The following is a 27714-nucleotide window of genomic DNA, read 5'->3' as shown; positions in this document are numbered from 1 at the left end:
TTCTTAGCATCTTGGACTGGTACATTATATAGTGACAGCCATTATACCAGTCCATACATCAGCTATCGCTTGTAATGCTTCAATGCGATCAATGGATAAATGGGTTACTAAAGTCAGCTTACCTTTATAAGACTGTCTGAGTGACATTTCTGTTCTTAGCATCTTGGACTGGTACATATATAGTGACAGCCATTATACCAGTCCATACGTCAGCTATTGCTTGTAATGCTTTCATGCGATCAATGGATAAATGGGTTACTAAAGTCAGCTTACCTTTGTAAGACTGTCTGAGTGACATTTCTGTTCTTAGCATCTTGGACTGGTACATATATAGTGACAGCCATTATACCAGTCCATACGTCAGCTATCGCTTGTAATGCTTCCATGCGATCAATGGATAAATGGGTTACTAAAGTCAGCTTGGAAGATATCTAAATAGAAAAATCAACAAAAACAGGTTGAAATAAAAGAGACAACAGTATAATTTGGTCTTCAATTTATAGATGAAATATGTTTCTTGTTGATAGCGAGATGATGACGATGATGATGGACGGTAAAAATGAAGAGATGAAGAGAAGATGAAGAATGGAGTAGAAGGGATGAGTGAAGGTGAAGGTGTGGATGAAAATGAAGACGAAGAGTTTTTGTATTCAGTTGATGAGCGGATTATTGTAAAAAGGACAGTAAATGTCGAAGTTTTCCGTAATTTTACGGGAACCAACCGTAAGAAAAACATATTTTTTCTGATCTTATCAGGACCACCTACATACCTCCACATCCACCCCACCCCCCACCCCCACACACACACATGTTATACTACAAATCCATGTATGTCCCTAACTACCTCATAATCCTGCTTAAACACACTGAAAGTAAAATTTAAATTTCGTAATTTTACTGGTCTCGTAAAATCACGGGAAAACTCCCGGCATCAAATTTTCTTGTTGTCCCGTAATTACAACAAACGCATCAAAATTGGTCGATATATTTTACTTAATAACAATGTGAACAGAGACGAAGGACATTACACTCTGAGACTTACCGTGTCAGACGTATCTGAGGATGAGATCACCTTCTCTGTGTCAAATGGGAGAGTGACGTCTTCTTGTTTGTAATATTTGGGACACGATGACACACATTTCTTTCTATCTTTCCTTATTGATAAGCTGGTTGTAGTACTGTCATCTATAATGTTAAAAGTATAAAGAATAATAAAGACTTCACAAAAAGTAACGCAGCCGTTACAAATACGCCTATAACTTCAGAACTATTAGTAACAACATATACCGTAAAATTCCGTCTACAATCATATATGTGCGCGCCTCTAAACGAGTTTTTTTTGACACAAGAGACAAGAGGCAGACACTCTCAACAAAAACGTTATTTGGAGTTTGAACAACTATATTACTGATAAAGGCGGCTGTACAAACATGTATATCTGTAAGACCAATCTATTGCAATGTTTTTGAGAAGGGTATTGGCCTTTCATATTTTTCGTTTAAAAAAACCCTCGTTTAGAGGCATATAATGCTTCTAGACGGAATTCTACGGTATATTCAACATAATATTTTTACATAGAAATAATGATGGTTTAAGTACGTTATTTTTGATACCAGCTCGCCCAACTGCGTTCAATATTAACAACAGACAGGCATTTTTTTAAAGAAAAAATCCGAATTTAAAGTTGCACTTACAGCGATTAATGGTTACTGCAACCTTTAAATTCGGGTTTTTTATTTCTTTAAAAATATTGCTGTTAATATTAAACGAAATTGAGCAAATGGGGTATCAAAATGAGCGTACATAAACCATCATTAAAATATTCTGAATAATGCAGAATTCTAACTTGTCATTACCATATTTGGAATCAGCATGAAAAATGCATTAAGATGAGTACAAACATGCCTAGTATTTGTTTAGTGGTTCTAAAGCTACCTCTTGATATTTTGAGAAAATATCTCAAAACTGGTATGATATGATGATATATATAATAATTATAATGTAATGCATATATTAATGCGCCGTAAGGCTGCAGGCTGATTGTTTGTGTCCAGCAAATATTTTGTTTTATTGTGTTTCTACATCGAATTTCTTCGCAATTTTGAGTAAGTTCACCTGATAAACATTGATAGGTTTTACCTATATGATTTGATTTTACTTGTCGTTCATCGTTGCTGTATACATTTTGTTTTTATAATTTGACTCATCTACGCTATATGTACTGCATTGCGGATCTAAACTGTTGAATTCCGCACCATTTATAGAACTTGTGTATATTTTACTATGACACCAATCATGTATACTAGAAGTATGTTGATGTTTCTAAAACAAGGTGTGATAAACAATCGTTTTCCTCGATTACCATCCGAGACCTGGAATCAATTACGCACACTTAACATCCTGGCAAACGCAACCACGCGAGGATGTCGTGCTGGTAAAAACAAGAAAAGGTCGATAAATGCTGTGATGAGTACAAGAACTTACGAAAATCCCTTTTGTAGAAAAGCATCTTGGGAAGTCGAAACTCATGCTGGACACATTAACCATAATAATCTTATTGAAATCAAGCCTGCTCTCCCTGAATCCCACAAGTCATTGCAAACACCTCCAACTAGTTTCCTTGATGGCGTTAAAACTATCGAGACCATCTCCCAAAGAAATGCATGCCGGGATGTTGAAACGATGAGCCGATACATTGACAGAGGTAACCTGATTGAAGTAAAAACTATCAATCCTGAATCCCAGAATGCACCTCGCATTCGATTCGGCCACTGGAATGCACAATCCTTGAATGCCAAGAACAAGTCTGCTGCCTTTTGCGACTTTGTTATAACTGGTCAGTTAGATCTCATGGCCATCTCAGAGACTTGGTACACAGGAAAGGTACAGGACCATCGGTCAATTGCTGATATAAACAATACCCTTCCTAATTACAAACTCTATCATGTACCTCGTTTGACAAGAGCTGGAGGAGTAGGCATTCTTGTTCGTGATGGTTTGTCATTCAACATCAATGAAACTCGTGAATTCAAATCAATCGAATACATTGATATTACCGTCTCTTCAAAATCAAATTCTGTGCGTCTCCTGATCATCTACAGACCTGGATATGCCAACAAGAAGCAAACTTTCAACATGTTTCTTGATGAGTTTTCCGCCTTACTGGAGTCAGTGATTGCGACACCTATCAGGTTACTGATCACTGGTGATTTCAATGTCCATGTCGACGATTGCAATGATCGTGAAGCGTTGGCGTTTCTAAACATGTTGGATCTATGTGGTTTGCAACAACATATCGTTGGGTCGACTCATAAGAAGGGGCATACATTAGATCTCATCATATCCAGAAAAGATGAAGATCTAGTTTCCTCACCATCGATCCATCGTGGACTACCATCAGATCACCATGCCGTCAGATGCTTTGTCAATATAGCTCGCCCAGGACTAAGTGTTAAACACGTTGAATCTCGCAGACTTCGAGGTGTGGACACTGACGCATTTATTGACGACATTCGTGCTTCACCTTTGCTCTCTGCTCCGGCTCCTGATTTGGAAAGCCTCGTCAAGGAGTATTCATCTTCATTGACTGGTGTGTTAAATACCCACGCACCCCTACGCAAGCGAACTGTGATGCTTAGACCACATGCTCCGTGGTATTCAGATGCTCTTCGAGAAGCGAAGCAAGAGAAACGTCGTCGGGAGCGAAAGTGGCTTAAATCTAGACTCTCTGTAGACAAAGAGTACTTCAAAGACCAATGTGATCTTTACAAAGATCTCCTGTATAAGGCAAAAACTGACTACCATCGTACACAGATTAGTCAAACAGATTCGAAGGACCTGTTTCGTGTAGTTGACAAGCTTTCAAATCCTAAAGTTGACCAAGCTCTGCCATCTCATGATTGCCCGAAGTCGCTCGGTGATAGCATCGCCAACTTCTTCGTGGATAAGGTAACAAGACTCCGTGGATCCCTTGCAAGTGACGTTGCAACACCCAATGTTGTCAAGGATTGCATTCATTCATTCTCCGAGTTTTCTTCAGTAACAGAGGGTGACGTTTTCAAGATCATCAAGTCTGCCTCCACCACATCTTGCAGCTTGGACCCCCTCCCTGTGGTGCTTTTTAAAACCTGTCTGCCGGAATTGCTATCAACAATTACAACCATTGTGAACGAGTCGCTGAAGACCGGCGTAGTTCCATCGAGCCTGAAACATGCTGTTATTCGACCATTGCTGAAAAAGGCTGGACTCGACCACAACGTATATGCTAACTATCGTCCAATTTCCAACCTCCCCTTCTTGGGCAAAGTAATTGAGAGGGTCGCTGTATCACAACTGCAATCATATCTATCTGAAAACAACCTCCAAGCACGTTCGCAGTCTGCATATAGGCAACATCATAGCACCGAAACAGCCATCCTACGTGTTCAGAATGATATATTATCTGCTCTTGATCGACGGAAAGAGGCTATGCTAGTCCTTTTAGATTTTTCGGCGGCTTTTGACACGATCGACCATGGTATGTTGCTAGACCGTCTATGTACACGCTATGGAATAAAAGGTACAGCTTTAAACTGGATCGAGTCTTACATGGCTGATCGTACGCAATCGGTTCTGATAGACGACGTGCAATCTGATCCTCTTCCATTATCTTATGGTGTTCCGCAAGGGTCGGTAGCTGGGCCACTTTTGTTCACCCTGTACAGTGCGCCACTCCAGGATGTTATTGAGTCGCATGGCATCGACTGTGTTTTTTACGCAGATGACTCTCAGTTATACCTCGTTTTCAACCCTGAGGATCGTGATTCAGCTCTCCAAAGTTGGAAGCATGTATTGCTGATATCAAAACATGGTGTGCATTTAATAAGCTAGTCCTCAATGATGACAAGACTGAGCTTATTCATTTTTTTTTTCGCTTCAACAGTTCATCCACATCTCCTGTTCAAGCGAAGCTATCCATTGGTGAGGTTGAAGTGTTGTCATCGCCAAGAGCGCGTAACCTCGGTGCCATCATGGACGCGTCTTTGTGCATGAGTGACCACGTAAATAATATCTGCAAGTCGGCGATGTTTGCTATCCGGAAGATCGGCCAGATCCGCCAATATTTGGATGAAAACACTGCCGCTAGACTCGTCCACGCCTTTGTAACATCTAGGATTGACTCTGCAAATTCTTTGTTGTACGGTTTAACGCATACCGAAGTCGCAAAAATCCAACGCGTGCAAAACACCGCAGCACGTTTAGTTTTATGCAAATCTCGCCGTGAGCATATCACACCTTTACTACGCCAATTGCATTGGCTTCCTGTGGAATATAGAGCTATGTTTAAAATCCTTCTGCTCACCTTCAAGGCTATGAATGCCATGGCACCTGGCTTCATTTGTGATCTCATACAACCTTATGTTCCTTCAAGACGATTAAGATCTTCGCGTGATAATCTACTGAAAACCAGCCGTCCGAGCACGAAGTTCTACGGAGAAAGAGCGTTTGCCTATGCCGCACCATCTCTTTGGAATCGCTTACCAACTGATATTCGCCAAGCAACAACTGTGCCGATGTTCAAATCACGCCTGAAAACTCATCTGTTTCGCCAATGTTTTAATTAGTGTTTTATAATATATTTCATTTTCCAGGGTGATGTGCTAGTAACCTCTCCCCTATATCATATTTTCCGCGATTTAATTTCCGTGCATTGTTCATCATATTTTTGCAACGTAATGGCGTTATATTTGCTTTTCTACGTTTTTATCATCGAGAGATATTGTTTCTGCATTCCAATATTATGTGTTTTCTGTGCAATAATCACTAGAGTGAAGTGCTGGTAACCTCTCCTCTAGTGATCCTTATTTTTCGTCATCTCAATGATATTCGCCAAGATACATCTCATTTGATATTCGCATTGCATTGCAACAACTCTACCGATATTCAAATCACGCTAGAAACCCCATCCTTTCCGCCATTGTGTTATTTAATGTTTTGTTATTTTCTACAAATGCCAGGGTGATGTGCTAGTAACCTCTCCCCTGGTATATTATATTATTTTGTTGGATTGCATTTCCGCGAATTATTTTCCGTGCAAGATTGTTATCATCTCATTACATTTTACAACTCTTCATCACATACTCCGTGCATTGTGGTCATCATCATTGTCTTCACACGCGCATTTTTCGAACATCATCTGAAATTGACTCTGACAATTATATTAATTTTTACTCAGTGTGTATATTTGATTTTTGGCGTTTTTACTCTAATCATTTTGTATTATAATTATAATTATTTGTAATTTTTACAATGTTATTTGATTTTTGTAATTTTACAGGCCTATTATTGTTTTGATGCATAATACTTTCATTTTGTTTGATTTATGCTCTCGTGAATCTTGCTGTTGTGCATCCTAGCAAAGTATATCATTGTTTTTTGCATTTTGCACAGTTCGTTACTTGGTCTTCGCTCTCGTATTTTCCATTTCCTGTGCACACTGCATTTTTCGGTGTTAATTAGTATCATTTTCTTTTTGCTTTGCATTACATTATTTCCCCATAATTGCTTTGTTGCTTTTGATGTATGCCCACTTGTTTCTTTTGGTTTTGCTCACATGATTGTTTTGTAGTGGGCCTACATTATTAGCTGTTTTAGTTTTTTTGCTTTTCTTGTGCTTATTATTATGTTTGACCGATGGTATTTGCTTATTATTATGTTAGACCGATGGTATTTGCTTATTATTATATTAGACCGATGGTAATTGCATTGTTGTTATTGTTTTGCTCTTGCTCGTTCACCTCTTCCTTTGCAATTCTCATCACGGTTTTTGTCTATATATTTTTTTGGTAAATTTTGCTTCAAATTTTTTCCTTTTTGCTTTCTGCACAGTTAATTTTTGTGGCCTTTGATCTCGTGTTTCCGTTTCCTGTGCAGATTGCATTTTAGGTGTTAGTTAAAGTTTCTTTTTGCGCAGTTATATATTTTTTATTCATTCATATTGTTTGTTGCTTTTGGTGTACGCCCGCTCAGTTTTGATTGTTTTTACTCTCGTGAATTTGTTGTGGCGGCCCTACATCATTTGCTTTTTGCTGTTAGCCAGTTGGTTAGTGCAATGTGTTTCTGCATCTGCTGCTCATTAATCATTCCTTCATTGCATTACCCATCTTGGTGTTATTGTATTTTTCTTTTATCTTATATTATCTCGTGATTATCTTGTTTTTCATATTAATTTGTTTTTATGATAATGTTATCTGTACTTTTTATTGATGTTTTTATATTTTATCTGTACTATTATATTTTGTTTTAATATTGTTCAGCGCTTTGTGATCTTGTTTGATGTAAATGCGCTTTATAAAAATAAAGTATTATTATTATATTATTATGTGTTTACATTATGTGGGGGCTCGTGTGTATATGAGCTGTCTTTTAATTGGTATATTGTTTGTAAACGGTTATTTGTTAATTCTTACCATATATTGGTTTGATTACAATATCTTGAAACATAGCAAAGCCGTCGTACCCATAACACGTTAACATGGCTGTAATGCTCTTAATCTGCTTGTCATGCGGAAAAATCTGAAATGTCAAAAACAGGTGAGGTCAACAAAAGATCCCCTTGGGCTAGCAAAATCCACACTCCCACTATGGAAGACATGTCCTTAATATCGCACACAGAGGGTGCAGGTTTCAAATGGAGTCACCCATTCAGGTAATCCCATTTGCAATTCACACTCCTTGCATGTGAGAAAGATTAAGGTCATAAGTTCCAGGGGTGTGTGGATTTTAACTTGAATAGCTCATTTCATGAAGTGAGCGGTCATTATTTACTCCAGGAGGAATTTAGGGGCGTACGCGATTTTTTCCCAAAAAAGGGACAGGTGAGATCCTATCGCATACGACGTACCGCCAATGTTGATGAAACAAAAAGGCTGACAGACCATTCAAAATAAACGGTTAACAGTTACAAATTGAAAAACAACACAGGCCTAGCAGCGTGGATACTGCTATTGGACTTCCCAGCAAACACAAAACGTTTTCGACATCATTCGCAAAATGTTATAAAATGTTGTCAGAAAACGTTTAAATGTCGGGTTATATAAAGGGTATATTAAGAGTATAAAACGTTTTCATAACCTTAAAAACATTGTTTGATAATCTACTGCTCAGCAAACAAAAATGTTTTAGAGAAAACGTTTAAATGTCGGGTTATATAAAGGGTATAAAAACGTTTTAATAACATTCCAAAAACATTCTGGAAAACTTGATACAAAACATTCTAAACAAAATGTTATTTTGGGGTTGAAAAAATATTTTGCGAAAATTGTTTGCCCAAAATATTTTCAATAACGTTTTAAAAACGTTTTCATGACCTTTATATAACCCGACATTTAATTGTTATTAAAATGTTTTGAAAAAACATTTTAAGAACATTTCTGTGTTTGCTGGGTTCAAATATTTTTACATAATGTTATTTAAGTATTGACACAATATTCGGCAAAAATGTTTGCAAAAGAGTTTACAATAACATTTTTTGAAAACATTTAAAAATATTGTTGTAGTGTGTATTCATACAAAACGTTTTATAACGTTATCATGACCTTTATATAACCCGACATTTTAATGTTATTAAAACGTTTTTACCTAAACCAAAAGCCAAAATATAACTTATTTAAAACGTTTTTAAAACGTTTTTGTGTTTGCTGGGTTACTCATTCTTGACATTAATTTGCTTAAAAAGTTACCTTTTCCAGAGTCTTGGTTAGCAGCGACGTAGTTTGCGACACCATTTTACGACACCTTCATTCAGCGTAGGGTTTACACTCAACGGGGACGCCGGATATGACTTGCCTGCCATCTACAATGATCTGCTGACACTTGACCACCCGATGACCACCCATCGGGTGGTCAGGAGACCGGAGGATTGTAAACACAGCGCTGAATGATGAATGAAGAAGCAAGCTACGTCGCTGCCAACACAGGCCTACTTACTGTGGGGTACTTAATCATGTTAATCGCACCTCGGCGGTTTTAGAATAACATAATCTTGCTTCAGCAACACACACTACATTTACGAGTATTTATGAAGATTTCATGATTACGTGTTAATCCGATATTGCATCCGACACGCCCCCCCCCCACCCAACACACCCCCACACACCCTTGCCACTTATTTACCTTTGATACTTGAGCTGACATTATTGAATAATTCCCAGTCGGAAAAAGAAGTCTGTAAAGGATAACATGATAAGATGGTCAGACAGGCAGGCTCTAAGTTCAGTGGTTCTAAACCATGTTAAGTCCACAAACACATGTTTCTGATTTAACTGTGCGATATTGCAATGGGTTGTGATGCTATAGGTATAGGAATTTCAGTTGGATGCACCATTACAAAGCAAACAGTGGATGGATGCACAGTAACAATACTGTGTGAGGCATTTGCTACCCAAGTGAGAACAATAGTCTGCATATTGTTAAGCAGCATTTGTTGTGGTAAATAATGGCTAGTTGATGGTACAACTCATTGTTGCTAATGTCAAACTTGTCAAAGTAATTGTGATTGTATCACACAAGTAAATGAGAAACATGTGGTTGTGGACTTAACATGGTTTGGAAACAAGCTCTTCATTTGTTATTTTACAATGGTATTCTAAATGAACATAATTTGTAGTACCGTATATTTGCCAAATTCGGGCCAAATGGCCACGCTTAAGGGGTGGGGTATGAACGTTTTGACAGTATTTATTGTGGGACATTAGAGCACATCAGACATATCGAATTGCATTCTGAATACGAAGAATGTCTTTCTGATCAAATAATTTTGATTTTTTGAAATTCGCAATGTAATACACATTTTATGGGAAATGATTAAAAATTGATATTTTTGATATTTAACAGTACTCGAAGTAAACTTTATAAATCTGATGATTTATACTTAAAGTGTATGTAGGTGGGATGAAAAGCCAACGATCAATTGAAAATTGTGACCTTTCGTATTGAAGATATGGATTTTTTTCCCAAAACACCAAAAAATATTAGGTCATTTTTGGGGAAAAATCCATATCTTCAATATGAAAGGTCAAATTTTTCAATTGATCGTCGGCTTTTCCTTCCAGCTACATACACTTTAAGAATATATCATTAGATTTATAAAATTTACTTCGAGGACTGTTATATATCAAAAATGTGACAAATATCCAATTTTAATAATTTGTCATAAAATTTGTATTATATCGTGAATTTCAAAAAATGAAAATTATTTGATATCAGAAAGACTTCTTCGTATTCAGAATGCAATTCGATATGTCTGATGTGCTCTCATGTCCCATAAAAAATACTGTCAAAACGCTCATTCCAGATCCCTTAAAGGAACGACGTCATATTATTTATTATTATATCACTATTGTATAGTTCGCCCGGCTGGAAATTGATGGGCAGCGGATGAATATGGGTGAACTTTTCATCAAAACGATAAAATAATGGTAGACAGCATGTCATTTCTGCATGTTACTCACATAATTATATTTGACTCTACAGGTTGGTATTTTCAGTGATTTTTAAACACATTTTTAGATGCCATAAAAGAAAATAGTCCCTCTCGTTTTTCAGGCACTGCCCGACTCTAATTAGTGGTATTGAATCTATGCATGACCCATATCTAACCTATGCATGACCCATATTTAACCTATACATGACCCATACTCCTAGCTACTCCTGTAATAACGTACTGAACTAACCTGGCTATATCGTAGCTGTCGTCTGTGTATTTCAGCAATGTTTGGGCGCCGTTAATAGCGGCATCCATCTGTGTCAATTATAAAAAGAATCTTCAAATTTTAATCATCAAATGATATTTAACTGTTTTTACTAATTTTATTTTCTTACATCTTGTACAAAACCCCTTGGTCAAATAATGTGGTTTTGACCAAACTGGTAAACTGATCGTCTTATAGATCAGTTCCCTTGGATTAAAAACTTCGGTCGAAGTTTTGCCACAAGTTTAAAAAAATAACGGTTAGTTCATGAAAAAGAAGAAGTGAAATTTAGCAAAACGCGACGAGGTTTATTTGCCCGTAAGAGAGCTCTATTGTTCCGCTATTGTATCCGCTATTGTATCCACTATTGTATTCTATTCATAAAAGCTACTGCAAGAATCGCGGCAATCCCTGATATTGCTGATGTCTACCGCCGGCGTTTCGCATTTATTAACAATCAAAATTATCCCATACTCTTACATTTATAGTCTTATTCTCACCTTTTATATAATATTCAGAAATTGCAATTCGGAAAACTACTAACTTTTCAAGTGAAAATATATATTCCATCGAAAATATATCAGACTTAATTGTATACATAGAAATCTATTATACCCAACCCATAAGTGCCCAATGCACCCAAATATCCCCGCAAATATCTCATACACGATTTTATTCATTCATTTTGGGCTATAAACACTCAGAAGTCGTACAAAATGGCAACATCATCAGCATGATCAAACCCTCTATGACTTCGAAATTGATGCTTTACAAATTATCCTCACTTGACCAAACACGCATAATACATGATCGAAACACCCAGCAGAGTCTTACATAAGATTATGTGGCTTGTCTTGACGATTCAAAAGATGCCACTTTCTTACCCACTGACACTAGCTAATTTGCATGGCAGAAATCTATAGTGCGGACACTCTTCAGTCGCAAACCAACAAAATTCGTGCTATTTTGGCGTTCTTGCAAAAAGAAATCTCGTGAATCGAGTGCCCTCTCAACAATATCCCTAGATGTTTGCCAATAATGACACACTCTAGAAACGCCAACTTAAATCACCCAACAGCTTCATTTTAAGAATTATTTCAGTATCCAAATCAATAGGAACAGAAAGAGTATGGTCTACACATTCCAGGAAAATGTTTTATTTGTTTCTTCCGCCATTCTATATTTCCCTAAAATTATCACATTTTTTTTCCAAAATCCTATGTAAATGATTCTCCACGCTACGCAGAAATTATGTGCGATAAATCATACAAATTTGCCACAATTTTACATCACTTTAGACAGTATTGCAATATCTTGATGATTTTTAGGCATTTTGAACGACAACTTGAGTATTTTCAGAAATCAAATATCGCGCCAAGGGGATGACACTCTTATTCACGCATTCATTTACAACGCAAACTTGTATCGAATCCCGGTGGTTTGCGACCAATGAAATGTCCGCACCCTGGATTTATTAATCCCTGGTATGAATTATGTATTAGATTTGTCAAGGCAATAACCACGATCCGTTTTGTAATAATATAAAAGCACTTGCAATAGAATCCCGCTGAGTTCAATGAACTGCGCCCTGAAACCGATGGAGAAGTGCCCCATAAAGAAGCTATCCCATTGACCTCTATTAACAGGTCAGTGAGCTCTCCATACACAAATGAACAAGTACAATAGGACAAGGCCAGCACCTATTACCTGCTTAGTAACACGTTATTTTGAAGTCTTGAAGATTAGTAATCGTCTGTGCATATGAACTGCGCATTTATGATGCAAAATATTAGTTCTATATAATATAAAATTACAAATACTGGTATTATGACATACAAAACGACTAATAAAATCATGTCATCATGGCGTCATGTCAAAGGTTCATTATATCCCGTATGTTTGTCTAAATTCATATATATATTTGAAAACAATTTCTACACCAATTTAATATGTACTCAGGTGGAACCTTGCTTTTTCTAATTTTCATTTCTTTTTATGTAACAAATTCAGGTTTTTCCATTACGCGGGGCCGCCGGGCAATACAAATTTAATGCTAACATTGAATGAACGCAGAATCAAGAATGGGCGTTTCTAGTACATACAGCGTCTGACTCTACCTGAGGACCTAGCCCAAGTCCCATGGGCTCCAAGAGTGGATCTCCATACACACATGAACAAATACAATGACGGGTCGCCATTGCTCTCCATACACAAATGATCAAATACAATGGCGAGTCCGACTGCCATGCAAATGAGCCAAATGAGCAGACCCTCTCAAGGGTCTGCTCTGTGATACCACACTGATCATACTGATCTTTATGTTATTACAGCGAGGCCCAAATACAATGTTCAACACAAAGTGAACGATGTTATAACTTGGAGGGCTAACAAACCAGCACCGCCAAATTCGACTGACGTGTGTACAACGTGGGATGCTATGAGGAAATTGAATACTCGTTGTCTGATCATGCATGTGTATTTATGGTTCGGATAGCGGTTACTTGGCAACTCTCGCTCCGCCTTGGGTTTATTGAATACACTCTATATAAAGTCATCAATATGTCGTTTCCAGTCCTTGGCTGAACTATTGGGTTCAGCTATTAATTTTTTAATAATTCTGTTACCCCATAGCATTAAAAACTAGTATTTTGATAATTAAAATAGCTGGATGCGGTATGCAGCTGACTGGGGTGGTTACGGGTTGTTAAAACCACTAGAACCACAAACCGCGAAATATGGATATCCAACTAGTTTGCCCCGCCGGGCTACAAAGAACCGCTAACCGCGAAATATGGATATCCAACTAGTTTGCCCTGCAGGGCTACAAAGAACCGCTAACCGCGAAATATGGATATCCAACTAGTTTGCCCGCAGGGCTACAAAGAACCGCTAACCGCGAAATATGGATATCCAACTAGTTTGCCCCTCGGAGCTTCAAAAAACCACTCACCCCGAAATATGGATATCCAACTAGTTTGCCCCGCAGGGCTACAAAGCACCGTTAACCGCGAAATATGGATATCCAACTAGTTCACCTCGCATGGCTACAAAGAACCACTTAGCGCGCAATATTTTTTTTTACCTCAAAAAACGTTTCAAAACGTAAAAAGCGGCCAAAGTTTAAAAATCTTTCCTGTGTGGCTTTTCACCCTTTTTTTTATTTTTTTTTATTTATGAAAGTTTTTAAAGACCCATACGAAATCATCTATAGGCTACTTGTTGGTTTTCTTAGTTGTCAATGTTTATTTTGTAGAGCAAATGAATTAATGTTCGTGCGTAATTGAAGTTTTTTTCCGTATAGACGTTATAATGTATTTTGTAGCAAATACTCACTTTGTTAAATTCTTCATCGTCATGTGCGATTCTGCGCCTTATGTACAGATGTAGGGCCTATATGTAGCAGGTTGACACACAGTCAATTTGCTAAGTATATATAATACTCTACTACTCTTTATGATCACGCAATATAATAAAACATAAACCTTGAAATGTTTTTGATAATACATACGGTAGCCTACGTCATATTGCACCGCTTTCGAACAGTCTTAAACCTATAATAAGAGTACATTGTTGCATGTAAAAATTAGGACTCATTCTTCATGTTAATACTACTTAACTAAATGGGACCAAGTTTAAAAAAGGGTGAAAAGCCACACAGGAAAGATTTTTTAAACTTTGGCCGCTTTTTACGTTTTGAAACGTTTTTTGGTAGATATATATCTGCTGATAACTGATTCCATCTGAGCTGCCCCTGGTTTTTGACCAACCTGGTAAACTGGTCGTCGTAGGTACAGTTCCCTTGGGATATAAATCAGTTGGTAACTGACATTTCCAGTTCCTTTGACCTAGAGCCAAGTGATTCGATCATTTATGGTTGATTTAAAAGAACATTTTGGAAACAACTCACCAAAACAATTACATTTTTGTATCCCAATGGGGGCTGATTTGTAACATGTGCTCACTTAAAAGATATAGAAATGTGTACAAAACCAATGCATTTTTAGATCCTGAAAAGATTATGCAGTTAATATGCCTCTTTTGGATACAAAATTGTAATATTTTAAATATGAATTATGAATGATTGCAGAACGTTTCGTTGGGTCCAGAGACTCTGCAAATCCCCAATTATTTTGTTATTAACATTTTGCGTTTTCGGCGGGATATCGTGCATTTTTGCGTATTTTTGGAAAATCGAGGTGCGTTTTTAGCAGACAAAAAAAAAAAAAAAACAGACATAGGCCTATACTAAACCGATAGGGCCTACCTTTTTGTTCCTCCAGTGGAAATCTGACTGTGACGATCCTTTACCAGAGAATTCAATACCGATGATTCCACTATCTGCCTCTATCTGTATTGGAATCAAACAAAATATATGAAAGCCTATCAACAATAGCTGCCAGGTGTCATTATCTTAAGATGTGTACAATTAGAATTATAATCTGGGTAGGAGGAGCTATTATCAATTAGTGAGTAATTAGCCGTCTATGCTTTAAATCAAAGAATCTATCACTTACAGGTAGGAACTGGTAGATAGCCGTGGTCATTTGTTTTCTGCAAGCAGTAGTAAAAACCTGAGGGGGAAAAAAGTAACAAATTATTGAACAATGACTGATGCTATATACCTGTAACTCAGTTTGAATAGTTTTTCAAACTTCCAAAAGCCATCAAATAAACTCCTGGCTATATCTCTTCTCTAACATTAGATTCCCAAATGGTCGGCCCATTTCCCATGCCGTATATCATTACCTAACATGATGCACTAACTATCAACATCAAATTTATTTCTTTTTCTAAATCAGCGGCCATATTAAATTCCAAAATGGCGGCCATTTCCATATATAATTACAAAAGTATAATGCTACGCAGACCGATCGCATCATGCATTCCATATTGTATATGCCCATGATTCCACAACTGTCAAGCGTCACTTCTTTTTCTAAAAAAAAGCGGCCATGACCACTATTTCTTCTATATAATTAGAGACTATCATGATTATACCTGCGTACAATCAACGCTTCTCATCCCGATCGCATCGTGCTGTGGCATTCCATTTTATACATGACCAACTCTCAACTTCATATTAATTGATTTCTTTAAATCAGCGGCCATATTAGATTCCAAGATGGCGGCCATTTACCCTATTATATCATATACCTACCTGCACACAACTTATGCTTCGCATCCTGATCACTTCGTGTTGTAGCATTCCATTTTATACATCGGCCATAATTAGTTTCCAAGATGGCGGCCATTTTCCCTATTATCATTACCTACCTGCGTACAATTCTTGGCATCCTGATCACTTCGTGTTGTAGCATTCCATTTTATACATCGGCCATATTAGTTTCCAAGATGGCGGCCATTTTCCCTATTATCATTACCTACCTGCGTACAATTCTTGGCATCCTGATCACTTCGTGTTGTAGCATTCCATTTTATACATCGGCCATATTAGTTTCCAAGATGGCGGCCATTTTCCTATTATCATTACCTACCTGCGTACAATTCTTGGCATCCTGATCACTTCGTGTTGTAGCATTCCATTTTATACATCGGCCATATTAGTTTCCAAGATGGCGGCCATTTTCCCTATTATCATTACATACCTGCGTACAATTCTTGGCATCCTGATCACTACGTGTTGTAGCATTCCATTTTATACATCGGCCATAATTAGTTTCCAAGATGGCGGCCATTTTCCCTATTATCATTACATACGTACCTACGTACAATTCTTGGCATCCTGATCACTTCGTGTTGTAGTATTCCATTTTATACATCGGCCATATTAGTTTCCAAGATGGCGGCCATTTTCCCTATTATCATTACCTACCTGCGTACAATTCTTGGCATCCTGATCGCAACGTGTTGTGGCATTCCATTTTGAGTGTGACATCCACCAACCATCTATTCCTAATTCGTCACCCGATATTACTTTTTGTGACAGAAGATTCTGCATATCAGCAATATTGATATTACTAGTATCACTATAGAAAAAAAATGGAAAAAAAAGACAACGAGGAAACGTGATATTAGTGTAATTTTCTGGCCTTGTTTAATAACTCTCCCCACGCGTGTACCTGGGATGGTGTCGACTGTAGACGACAAATTTCAGAAACTTTCATGTCCATAATTATTTGAAATCACTATGAAAAATGCATTAGAATGAATACAAAGAAGCCGAGTATTGGTTCAAGAGTGCAATAATGTCTAGCCTTGTACTTGTTAAAGCATGATAAAGGCCTACACTGTATTAAGGTTATACGATGTATTGTTGGTCGAAGCAGCAGAAAAAAAGTAGTTCACAGCATCTTGCCAATGGTAGTGAGCTTAAGCAAACATTGCATTGCTCAATTCATAGCGAGCGTGTAGAATAATTCAAATATCACAGATATACTTTGGTTGGTCCTGTGGTTCTTGAGTTATGTTGTAAAGAGGGCTGAAACAACAACACTTTTGTAAAAGGTACATTTATAACTCAATAACATCAATAAATTAAGCAAGTTTTCAAAGTATATGATTTTTAGAATGAACTTTTGCAAAACACCAAAGTGTTATTTTTCAATAATATATTGATTCAGATAATGAAAATCGGCTGCTTCGACCAACAATACGTCGTATAACCTTAAAGATATAATAAGACATTTTACATGAATCTGTATTCTCTATCTAAGGGTGGTCTTAACCCTGGTATTATGGAAACACTTGGCCTCATAACTGCGAAATCATTGGCCTAATGTATAGAAAAGTATACTTAGAATGACAAAGACATGATGAATTCATCAAAACTAACCATGTATGATGTAGGCAAAAATGTTCAGTTTTGGAGAAAGTCTCCCCAAAACGAGTTTTTTATGGTTTTACATAAAATAAAAAAATAAAAAAAGTCATTAATTTTTAGAAACTAGATAAAAATATCTAGGACACGTTTTTTTATTTATTTTAATTTTTTTTTTTTTTGATCATTTTTATAAATGTGGGCAAAAATTAATCTTTTCTTATGATTTTTGGGCAAAATTTAGCATTTTTTAATCATTATTAGTTCAAACTTCTCAAAGTTGGTCCAATTTTTTTATAAAAATTAAAAAACGGGTCCAAGATATTTTTATCTAGTTTTTAAAAATGATTTTTTTTTTCTTGACTCAAGAATTTTTTTTTTTTTTGGTACGTAGTCCGAAAAAATTTGGGTCAACCAAAAACTTATTTTTTATAATTTTTTCCAAAAAGTAGCACTTTTACCCTCACATATGAATTTAAAATCTTTGCCATTCTAAATATGTATATTTGCTGGTTTGCCTGGTGTGTGTGTTGGGGTGTAAATGATTCTAAAAAACCTCAAAATCTGTAAATAAATAAAAAAAATTGTTGCAATTTTCCTCTCATTTTACATTTGTTTTGTTTTTTTCAGTCAAAATAAATCTACCTTTTGCCCTAAACAACTGTAGGCCTACATGCATACAACAATTTCCCGGGTGGGGGTGGGGGCACTGTCATATAATGACCCCGTTATTTTTCGCAAATCCTACCCAATGACCCGAGTTTTGTCTATTTTGTACTGTAAAATTGGGTAAAAAGCTATTTTGATTGTTAATGATGTAAAACTTTGGGTGCTCCCATAAAAAATCACCCCATTTTTGACAATGGCCCCTTTTTTCTGAAAATTTCCACACTGATAGACCCCTAGTTTCGTACGCTGGTGGGCACAGGTACGTCACTTTCATATTCGAGTGTCCCCCCCACCGGAACAATGTCCGTCAAACCGCCGCCATTGCTATACGCGTCATAGGCACCTTTGCTTCCAATGGACATTTTATTGTGAAATTTCATTATACAAGGGATACATTAAAAAAAATTAAAATAATTCCACATAGCCCCCGAATGAAAAGTATTTAATCATCACTCAAAATCTTTTTGTGTGAATTTTACATTTAAACTAGGTGCTATTAAATTTTTATGAGCCTATGGGGATGACGATTAGAAATGGACGGCAATATTGAAAAACCCTCATATTGGGCCATTTTAGACACTAAAATGCCCATAAAAAAGAATAGCACTTAGTTTGGATGTAAAATTCACACACAATGCTGCCTGAGTGAGTACAAACATAAATTAAATACATTTCATTCGGGGGCTATAGAAAAAACAAAAAATGTCCTATAGGGCCTACCTTAATGGTTATGGAACAAAGGTGTCATGTATGGGTAACCCCCTGGTAAAATATTTAAAATCCAATAACCCGATTAAGGGCGGACAAAAGCAAATGGTGTTAAATTAAACAGAATAAGCTGATGATAACATGGTTGTATTGTTACTTGACAAGGTTATTATTTATTCATATTGATTTCTTACAATGCAATTAGAAGATGGTATACAGTGTAGAATTGAATACTTTCGCGGAAGTAAAATTATTTATTACTGATAGCATACTTCAGTATCGTATTGTATTATTAAACGAAAACCCTGTTCTACGGGCCCGACCGACCCAGATTTTGAACAAATTGTGAAAAAATATTTCCTGTACAAATGAATGCCGACCCAAATTTCGGAAATTTCAGGAGCAATTTTTTTTTTCTCAATTAGCAAATTATTTATAAATTTTAGTGCTTTTTGGGTCATTTCCAAAAAAAAAAAAAAGAAAAAAAAAAAGACCGACCGACCGACCCTAAGGTCCGTCCCGTAGAACAGGGTTTCTTTGTTTCGTCGCCTTGGGCGCCTTACCCCCATTTTTAAATATTTTACTGTTTAAAAAATATATATTTTGAAATTTAACGATAGTCTCTAATGTAACAATCTGTTACATTATATTGCCTTCTCAAATGTTCCATTTTGGTTCGTATTCCCACATACACCCCCTAATAGCATACTGTATATCAATCTCCCGTATCAAGCTTTTCTAGATGGTACATGGACAGAAATCGCCATGAATACACATTAGAATTAAAGGAAGTTGTTTAATTGCATTACAAAATTAGAAAATATTATTAAAAAATATTATCACCTAACGCATCGTTTTAGGACTCGCCCTTGTACGATATAACAGGGAAAGAACAGAAAGAACATGAACAAACGAAAGAAGTTGGAAATAAGAACAGAACGAAGCGAGAAAAAGAAAGAGGCAAGCAGAGACGATGGTGTCGATGTGGAAAAAAACAGATTTGCTTTAAGGGATCTAAAATGAGCGTTTATTGCGTTTCGACAGTATTTTTTTTTGTGGGACATGAGAGCACCTCAGACCTATCGAATTGCATTCTGAATACGAAGCATGTCTTTCTGATATCAAATAATTTTCATTTTTGAAAATCACAATATAATACAAATTTTATGACAAATTATACAAATTTGATATTTGTCAAATTTTGATATATAACAGTCCTCGAAGTAAATTATATAAATCTAATGACATATTCTTAAAGTGTATGTAGCAGGGAGGAAAAGCCGACGGTCAATTGAAAATTTTGACCTTTCATATTGAAGATATGGATTTTTTCCCAAAAAGACCTAATTTTTTTTTTGTGTTTTGGGGAAAAAATCCATATCTTCAATACGAAAGGTCAAAATTTTCAATTGATCGTCGGCTTTTCATCCCACCTACATACACTTTAAGTATAAATCATCAGATTTATAAAGTTTACTTCAAGTACTGTTAAATATCAAAAATATCAATTTTTAATGATTTGCCATAAAATGTGTATTAAATTGCGAATTTCAAAAATCAAAATTATTTGATATCAGAATGACATTCTTCGTATTCAGAATGCAATTCGATATGTCTGATGTGCTCTAATGTCCCACAATAAATACTGTCCAAACGTTCATACCCCAGCCCTTAAGGTTGTCAAGTTCCGCTGATCTTTGGTGATCTTGTGAAATTAAAGTCATAATGTACGATTTTTTAATGAATTTGGCCCGAAATTTGGCATAATTATGTAATGTTTATACACATGTCTCAATTTACATCTAATATCTGAATTGACCTCATTCAAAATGATTGTGTTTATGTACCCCCGGCCTCCAATACGAAAATGTCATACTATTAAATGATGTGTCTGTTTTGCCTGGTTTTTTAAGTTTGCGTTGCGAACTACCGTGTTATCAACGGTAAAAACAGCCATTTTATTTTTTAAGTTTGCGGCAATAAACAGTTATTTCTAATTCCATAACATTTGGTAAAGAATTAAAAAGCATTGACAGAAATAATACATTAGGGCCTATGTCTGTAATGATAAACTCTATAAAACCGAGCGCCTCATTTGAAACAAGTAAAACTTAAATAACATAAAACCAAACGCCTCATTTAAAACAATAAAACTTAAATAAAATTATACTTCTAGCACAACTTGTTTATTTCGCTTATCATGAGCGGTTTCGATTATATAACCTACCTTACATCGTCAAATATCTCCTCCTCCTTACTCCGCAATGATCGTATTACCAGCTTGCCCGACGGGCCAGCTCTGGGATGCCATATCTCTGGAGCCAGAGGTGCCGCAATGATAGTATCACTACAAAGTTGTTGTTGGTAATGGTAACTTATCAGGAAAAGGAGAGGGAAAAGTCCGATGGATATTCCTATGAATGAACCAATGATGAATGCACGATGCTTCATAAGTACCATTGCTGTCAATTTAACCATCATAACTTATCAAGAGAAAATTTCTGATAAGTAGAATATTCAATTGCGCGACTTGCAATCAAGTTACCACCTGCAACATGACATATTAATTAGATAATGGTGCATAGGCCTTTGACCACAGAAGCTGGTGAAGCAGATAGCAATGCCGACTCAAATATCTACCATTTATCGGATGAGAAGCGTCATCTTTGGACAAAATAATTGTGTCCACAAAACTATGACAGACGATGCCGTGAAGGACTTGAGCTGTACTAATGTATGTCCATCCAGATTCCAGAGAAGATGAGAAGATGATAATTGATCACTGAGCCTATTCAAATCAAACTGTGGGCCTACATGTACATGAACGAAGCACAACGCCACCAGTCAACGGGGATGTTTGGTTGCTCACTTTGTATGCTCAGTTTTAGTCATTTTAAGTCAAACTCGTAACTTCTTCAAGAGGTGGCGTCATGCCGGGCGTCATGCATGCAAGCGCAAGTTTTGAAAATCGAGTAGGCATTATATAGTCATGATAGTCCATGTAAAAATAAAGATGACGATGAACTGAAGACTTTATGACTGCTCACTTTGAGTTGTTATCATCTACGATGTACTGCATTATGACGCTAACTGCTTGTAGAAACTTTGTATTTCGCTCCGCAGTCGAAATGAACTGAAACGGTTCATAAAGTTTAACATGATTTATCAATGGTAAATTGTTGGTAAATAGTCATAAAACTATTATGTGTAGGCAAATGCTCACTTTCCTAGAATTTGACCGACATAATTTGTATTAATGGAGGTCGCACTGAATTATCGCACTCAGCTAAGGATGTGTAAGGATATTGATTTATAGATTGAATAAATATTGTATTTGTACGGGGGAAGACGATGAAAATACTTATAGATCTTTATTCGACTATCAATAACTATTGACTAGGGACCGTTCAATATTTGTGTCAGGGACCAAAAAGGTAGATTAGTTTTTGGTTTGACCAAAAAGGTAGATGTCTCATCAAGACATCATAGTCACGATAATTACACTAATTAGGGTTACGGGGTTAGGGTTAGAGTTAGGGTTAGTAACCCCTGACCCTAATTATACTGTGCTGGTCTGTCTTAAATGAGACATTTAAGGGTATAGGCCTACAAGGTTGGTCGGAGCAGCCAAAAAAATCCAAGTTTCATTATCTGAATCAATATATTATTGAAAAATAACACTTTGGTGTTTTGAAAAAGTTCATTCTACAAATCATTATACTTTGAAAACTTGCTTATTGTTGTTACTGAGTTATGCACGTTTTACAAAAGTGTTGTTGTTTCAGCACTCTTTATAACATAACTCAAGAACCACAGGACCTATAAAAGTATATCTGTGATATTTGAATTCTTCTACACGCTCGCTATGAATTGAGCAATGCAATTTTCGCTAAAGCTCACTACCATTTGCAAGATACATCGTATACCCTTAACCCAAAAAATGGACATAAAAATTCGCACCCCTCCCCCCCCCCCCCTCTTGATGCTTGCTTGACATGATACACTCCAATAATAAAACAAGTAGAAAGCTTGACGTAGGAGGAATCTGTGCGTAGGTGCTCATTTGGTACACCAGAACCCGGGGATGGGATAACCCCCCCCCCCCCATAATTTGCTTCTACTATGTGGGTTTCTGACCAAATTAACCTCTTATTTGGTCATTTCAGCCCTCAAAGTGCCAATTCTACGCGCTTCACGCGAATTTATTCAAATATTTTATCATCAGTTGAGCTTCAATGTGGCATTTTTTTGCGCGCTTCGCGCGCATTTGTACTATAACTTAAATCATGTTGCCACAGGTGCTGGATTCACTGTACTTCATGAAAGCCCCCCTTCCGGAGGGTGCCTGTTGGTATCTCTCTCAGGACTGGTAGAGTCAAGCTTTTGAACTGGCGAACTTAGGGTGCCACCATATAGTTATTTGGACGTCTATTCCATATGGTGCGGACATAAGTAGGAAGGAGTACCGTACATACATGCCTTACCTCATTAGCTAGGCTCTGAACTACTACAAAAATACCCCAATTTTGGGCGCAAAATATGAGTTTCAACCGTCATACTGATGTGCTTTATATCAGCTGGAGCGGTGATGTTCTGGTAGCTCAGGTTGGCTCTTCCTTGCCGAATGGATGGTATATACAAGGGGGAAGGTAATATTCACCAGGCCATGATGGATTTTGTAGAACATGGAACATCATATAAAATGTGTGGTAAGAGAGTCCCATTCTCGGTTGAGTAGCAGAAACACTAGTCGTTCTGTTGCCAATTATTGAGAACAAATCTCGCCGCCTGCGAGGGTTACTTATCCATACCAGTTCGAACGATGGAGGAGAAGGGTCTTTAGGTGACAGAGCATGGATCATGTGTCCGGACAAATTGGGGTCTGCATATTTGCCCTGGGGGGTACTCAGTACAAATGACCATACGGGGACGTGCCGCAAACATGGGTAGCATTTTCGGCCTTCTGGTATATCAATGACCCCTTTTTCAAAACCTATTTTGGTATATGAATGGGTCCTTTTTTTTCAAAGTTTTCTCAATTTTTTCGGAAAACAGCCCAATTTTTCCATAATCTAGCCAAAAATTTCAAAATTTCCCAAAATTTTGGGAAAATTTTAAAAAACTACGACAATTTTGGTTAAATTCGGCCGACAATTTTGACTTTTGGTAGGCCTATATCAATGGGTCCAAATTTCTTGAAAAATTGGTTATGGGTCCACTTCCAAAATCTCAGCGGCACGTCCCTACCAAAACCAAACTTGAGTACCCCCACCCCCGGGCATATTTGGTGACAGCGAAACTGAAAAAGGGGTCTTAACAGCCCTACCATACTGCAGTTACTGTTCCTTTTCCTATACATAATACACAGTACTCTCACCATTGACTCGTGACCTCTACAAACAGTGTATGTTATAGGTATATGGGCATTGCCTAGTTAACGTCACTGTGTGAAAAATAACCGGCCAATATTTAAAGTAGGGGCCTACTCTCTGAAATTCTAGAAAATATAGTTTTGTAACATGTCCTAAATTTTTAGCTAATTTAGGTGTTTGGAAATATTCGCACTTTGGTGTTCTAATGTATGTTATAGGTAATAGGGCATTGCCTAGTTAACGTCACTGTGTGAAAAATAACCGGCCAATATTTAAAGTTCTCTCTGAAATTCTAGAAAATATAGTTTTGTGACATGTCCTAAATTTTTAGCTAATATAGGTGTTTGGAAATATTCGCACTTTGGTGTTTTAGGAAGGATATGTAAACGACAGATAACACCAAAAAATATGAAGAAATTATTTCCAAACCGTGTTAAGTCTGCAACCATTATGTTTCTCATTTTCAAGAATGCTGGGTAACAATATGCAGACTATTGTCTCATTTCGAAAACAAATGCCCACACAGTATTGTTACCTTGTGTTTGCTTTATAATCGTTCACCGTCTGAAACTATAACACCAGCTCATTGGTCATTACACAGGTAAAGCAGAAACATGTGTAGTGTGGATATGATCTTATTTAACATAGTTAAGCTGTTTTCAATGAGTGTTATCTTGGTTTAATAGCTTTTAATGGGGTTTAAGTCCTGCAAAGGTCGTGGTGAATTCTACTATAGACATGACTGCATCATGCATGTATAATAGGTCACATCCAAAGTGGTAATCCCGCAGTACCCCCATTCCGGACGCCAGCATGTGACTATGCCGTGTATGCCACCGGGCGACGTTTTTCCCCTGGTTGGGAACATTTCAAATTGGCCTGCCAACATTTTTGCCCCCCCCCCCCCACTCGGCATGCTAAACCTTGCCCCTCCCCTCAGCCGGCCTGTCACAAATTTCCTGTCCCCCTATCGGCTTACCAACAAATCCTTGCCACCACCCCCCCTTGGGCCTACAAACTCAAATTTCGGAACCCACTTTGCAAATCTTATGAGCTCTATATTAATACAATGCGTGTGCGTAGCGAGCAGGAACGTTTCCGTATGTTTTCAAAAGCCTTTTCAAATGCGGCGGTTTATTTCAGAGGGACCCATGAATCCAAGTGAATGTGTGCCAAATATCTTGCCCCTCCCTGCTGACTTACTTGCCAGAAATATCTCGCCCCTCGGTCCTTTAGACCTGTCAAGAATTCCTCCCCCATTTTCACATTCGGCTACAAGTTTTTGGTACTTGCATTTCTTTCTTGCATAGTCGTTTACAAGTTCTCTTCCATCGGGACAGTAAGTAAGTTCTATGATGACAACCGTTTTTGTCCTTTCAGAATAGATGGTGATATGCGGACGCTTTGCTGTCTCTGTTCTTTGAGGAGGAAACACTATTTGGTTGTGTTCCTCATCCATTACGAGTTCCTAGTCATTGGCCTTCTGTAAGATGCAATCTGTGTGTCCCAAAATGAGTGAATTAAAATTGATTGCATCCAATACTAGAGCCAAAATAATTACTGTCTGTGAAACATGGCTTGATGAGTCAGTCACCGATAATGAAATCAACATTCCTAATTTCTCTGTTATCCGTAAGGACCGTAACAAAAATGGTGGCGGTACCTGCATCTACATTCATTCTGATTTGGCATTTAATCCCAGGCCTGATTTAGACATTCCCAAAATGGAAGCTATTTGGACTGAGATTTTGCTACCAAGATGCAAACCTTTTATTGTTGGTTCCTGTTACAGGCCTGAATTGCATTCACAGTTTATCAACAATCTTGAGAATGTCATTTCAAAATTGACTGCCGATTCTGAAGTGATTATTTTGGGTGATATGAACATGTGTGCTTTACGTAAAGACCAAGTATACACCAAATATGCTAACATGCTCCACTTGTTTGGACATAAACAACTTATTCATACCCCAACTAGAATCACCCCTACCACAAAGTCTGCTCTTGATCACATTATAAATATAATTATGATAATGTGATCAGTCAATATGGTGTGGTAACAACTGGGTTATGCGATCACTTTTTCACGTACTGTACAAGGAAGTCACCCAAACCAACATTTAACGAGCATAAAAGGGTTAAAGTAAGATCTTTAAAGAATTACAGCAAGGAATCTTTCAATCCCGGCTTTCAATGATAAGTTGTCTGAAACTGACTGGTCTGAAATATTGTTATGTAACGATGTTGATAGAGCTTGGTCCATGTTTTGTAACGTATTCTTGAACACTCTTGACTCTGTTGCTCCTCTAAGGAAAGTTCGGATTAAACAACGCTCTGAACCATGGATGACAAGTGAGATTATTGATGACATCAGACATGTCAGAGAAAGAGACTGTTTGCTTGCAAAATTTAATAAAAACAAACATATATCTGAGTATTATAAAGAGTACTGTAAGTTACGTAATAAAGTCCAAAGAGAGATAAGATCTGCTAAACAACAGTACATGTTGCATAAGATTGAAGCAAATAAAAATGATTCTAAAAAGCTCTGGAAAATCTCAAAGAGCTTGGGTACCAAAACAAAACAAGAGACTCCAATATGGTTTTAGATATTGATGGTAAAAAGTGTTTTGAAAACAAAGAAGTTGCTAATCACTTCAACAAATTCTTTACTGGAGTTGCTGCCAAACTTGTTGGTGAGCTACCTGAGCCAAGTGGTCTGTACGATGTTAACTCCAACAGGTTCCAAAGCTATTACAGTCATATTAGGTATGGATCCTTTGATCTCCACGAGGTCAGTGAGGCCTTTGTTTATGATGAGCTAAACAATCTTAACATCGATAAAAGTACTGGCTTAGATGGCTTGCCGGCTCGTTTTCTGAAAGATGCTGCAGAGGTCATTAAAACTCCAATCACATCTATTATAATCTCTATCAGGACTGAAGCATTTCCAAGTGAAATGAAAATTGCCGAGGTCAAACCATTATATAAAAAGAAGAGCAGGTTGGAAGTAGGCAACTACAGACCTGTTAGTATTTTGTCTGTGGCCTCCAAAATTTTGGAGAAAGCAGTGTTTGTACAATTTAACAGGTATCTCACGGAAAATAACATCTTATTTAAATTCCAGTCAGATTTTAGAGGTAGATATTTCACAGACACATGTCTTATCTATCTTCAAGATCATATCAGAAACCAAATCAGTGCTGGTCTGTTTACTGGAATGGTGCTTCTTGACATCCATCCACTAGCATTCGACAGTGTTAATCACTCTATTTTATGTCAAAAGCTAACTGCTCTGGGAATGAACTCCACTAAATGGTTTGAGTCATATCTGAATTGCAGATCTCAGATTGTCAATGTTAATGGCTCAGACTCCAACTCTATGGCTTTAACGTGCGGAGTTCCACAGGGGAGTATCTTGGGTCCCATTTTGTTCCTTTGTTACGTGAACGACATG

General features: G+C 37.1%; 1 protein-coding gene across 1 annotated transcript; it reads right to left on the bottom strand.

Annotated features, from left to right (window-relative positions):
* Positions 1-269: 269 nt before the first annotated feature.
* LOC140162073 (uncharacterized) lies at positions 270-21449 on the bottom strand. Its single transcript, XM_072185362.1, has 9 exons — positions 21113-21449; positions 16564-16717; positions 15245-15301; positions 14995-15078; positions 10713-10780; positions 9154-9205; positions 7449-7554; positions 1043-1185; positions 270-431 (listed from the first exon to the last, which is right to left on the bottom strand). Exons 1-9 carry the CDS (start codon positions 21364-21366, stop codon positions 270-272), a joined length of 1080 nt encoding a protein of 359 aa, XP_072041463.1. The 5' UTR covers positions 21367-21449.
* Positions 21450-27714: the final 6265 nt, after the last annotated feature.

This window comes from Amphiura filiformis, chromosome 10 (assembly GCF_039555335.1).
Source record: "Amphiura filiformis chromosome 10, Afil_fr2py, whole genome shotgun sequence".
In the NCBI taxonomy this organism is placed as follows: Eukaryota; Metazoa; Echinodermata; class Ophiuroidea; order Amphilepidida; family Amphiuridae; genus Amphiura; species Amphiura filiformis.
This window is presented reverse-complemented; position numbering and strand designations above follow the sequence as displayed.

Bases quoted from the DNA above. Each gene is read 5' to 3' on its own strand.
- LOC140162073 (XM_072185362.1), bottom strand. From the start codon at position 21,366: ATGATGGTTAAATTGACAGCAATGGTACTTATGAAGCATCGTGCATTC. The intron at 15,302-16,563 runs GTAGGTAATGAT...TTTCCCCCTCAG, and splicing joins ATGCCAAGAATTGTACGCAG to GTTTTTACTACTGCTTGCAG. The intron at 1,186-7,448 runs GTAAGAATTAAC...TTAACATTATAG, and splicing joins TGTAATCAAACCAATATATG to ATGACAGTACTACAACCAGC.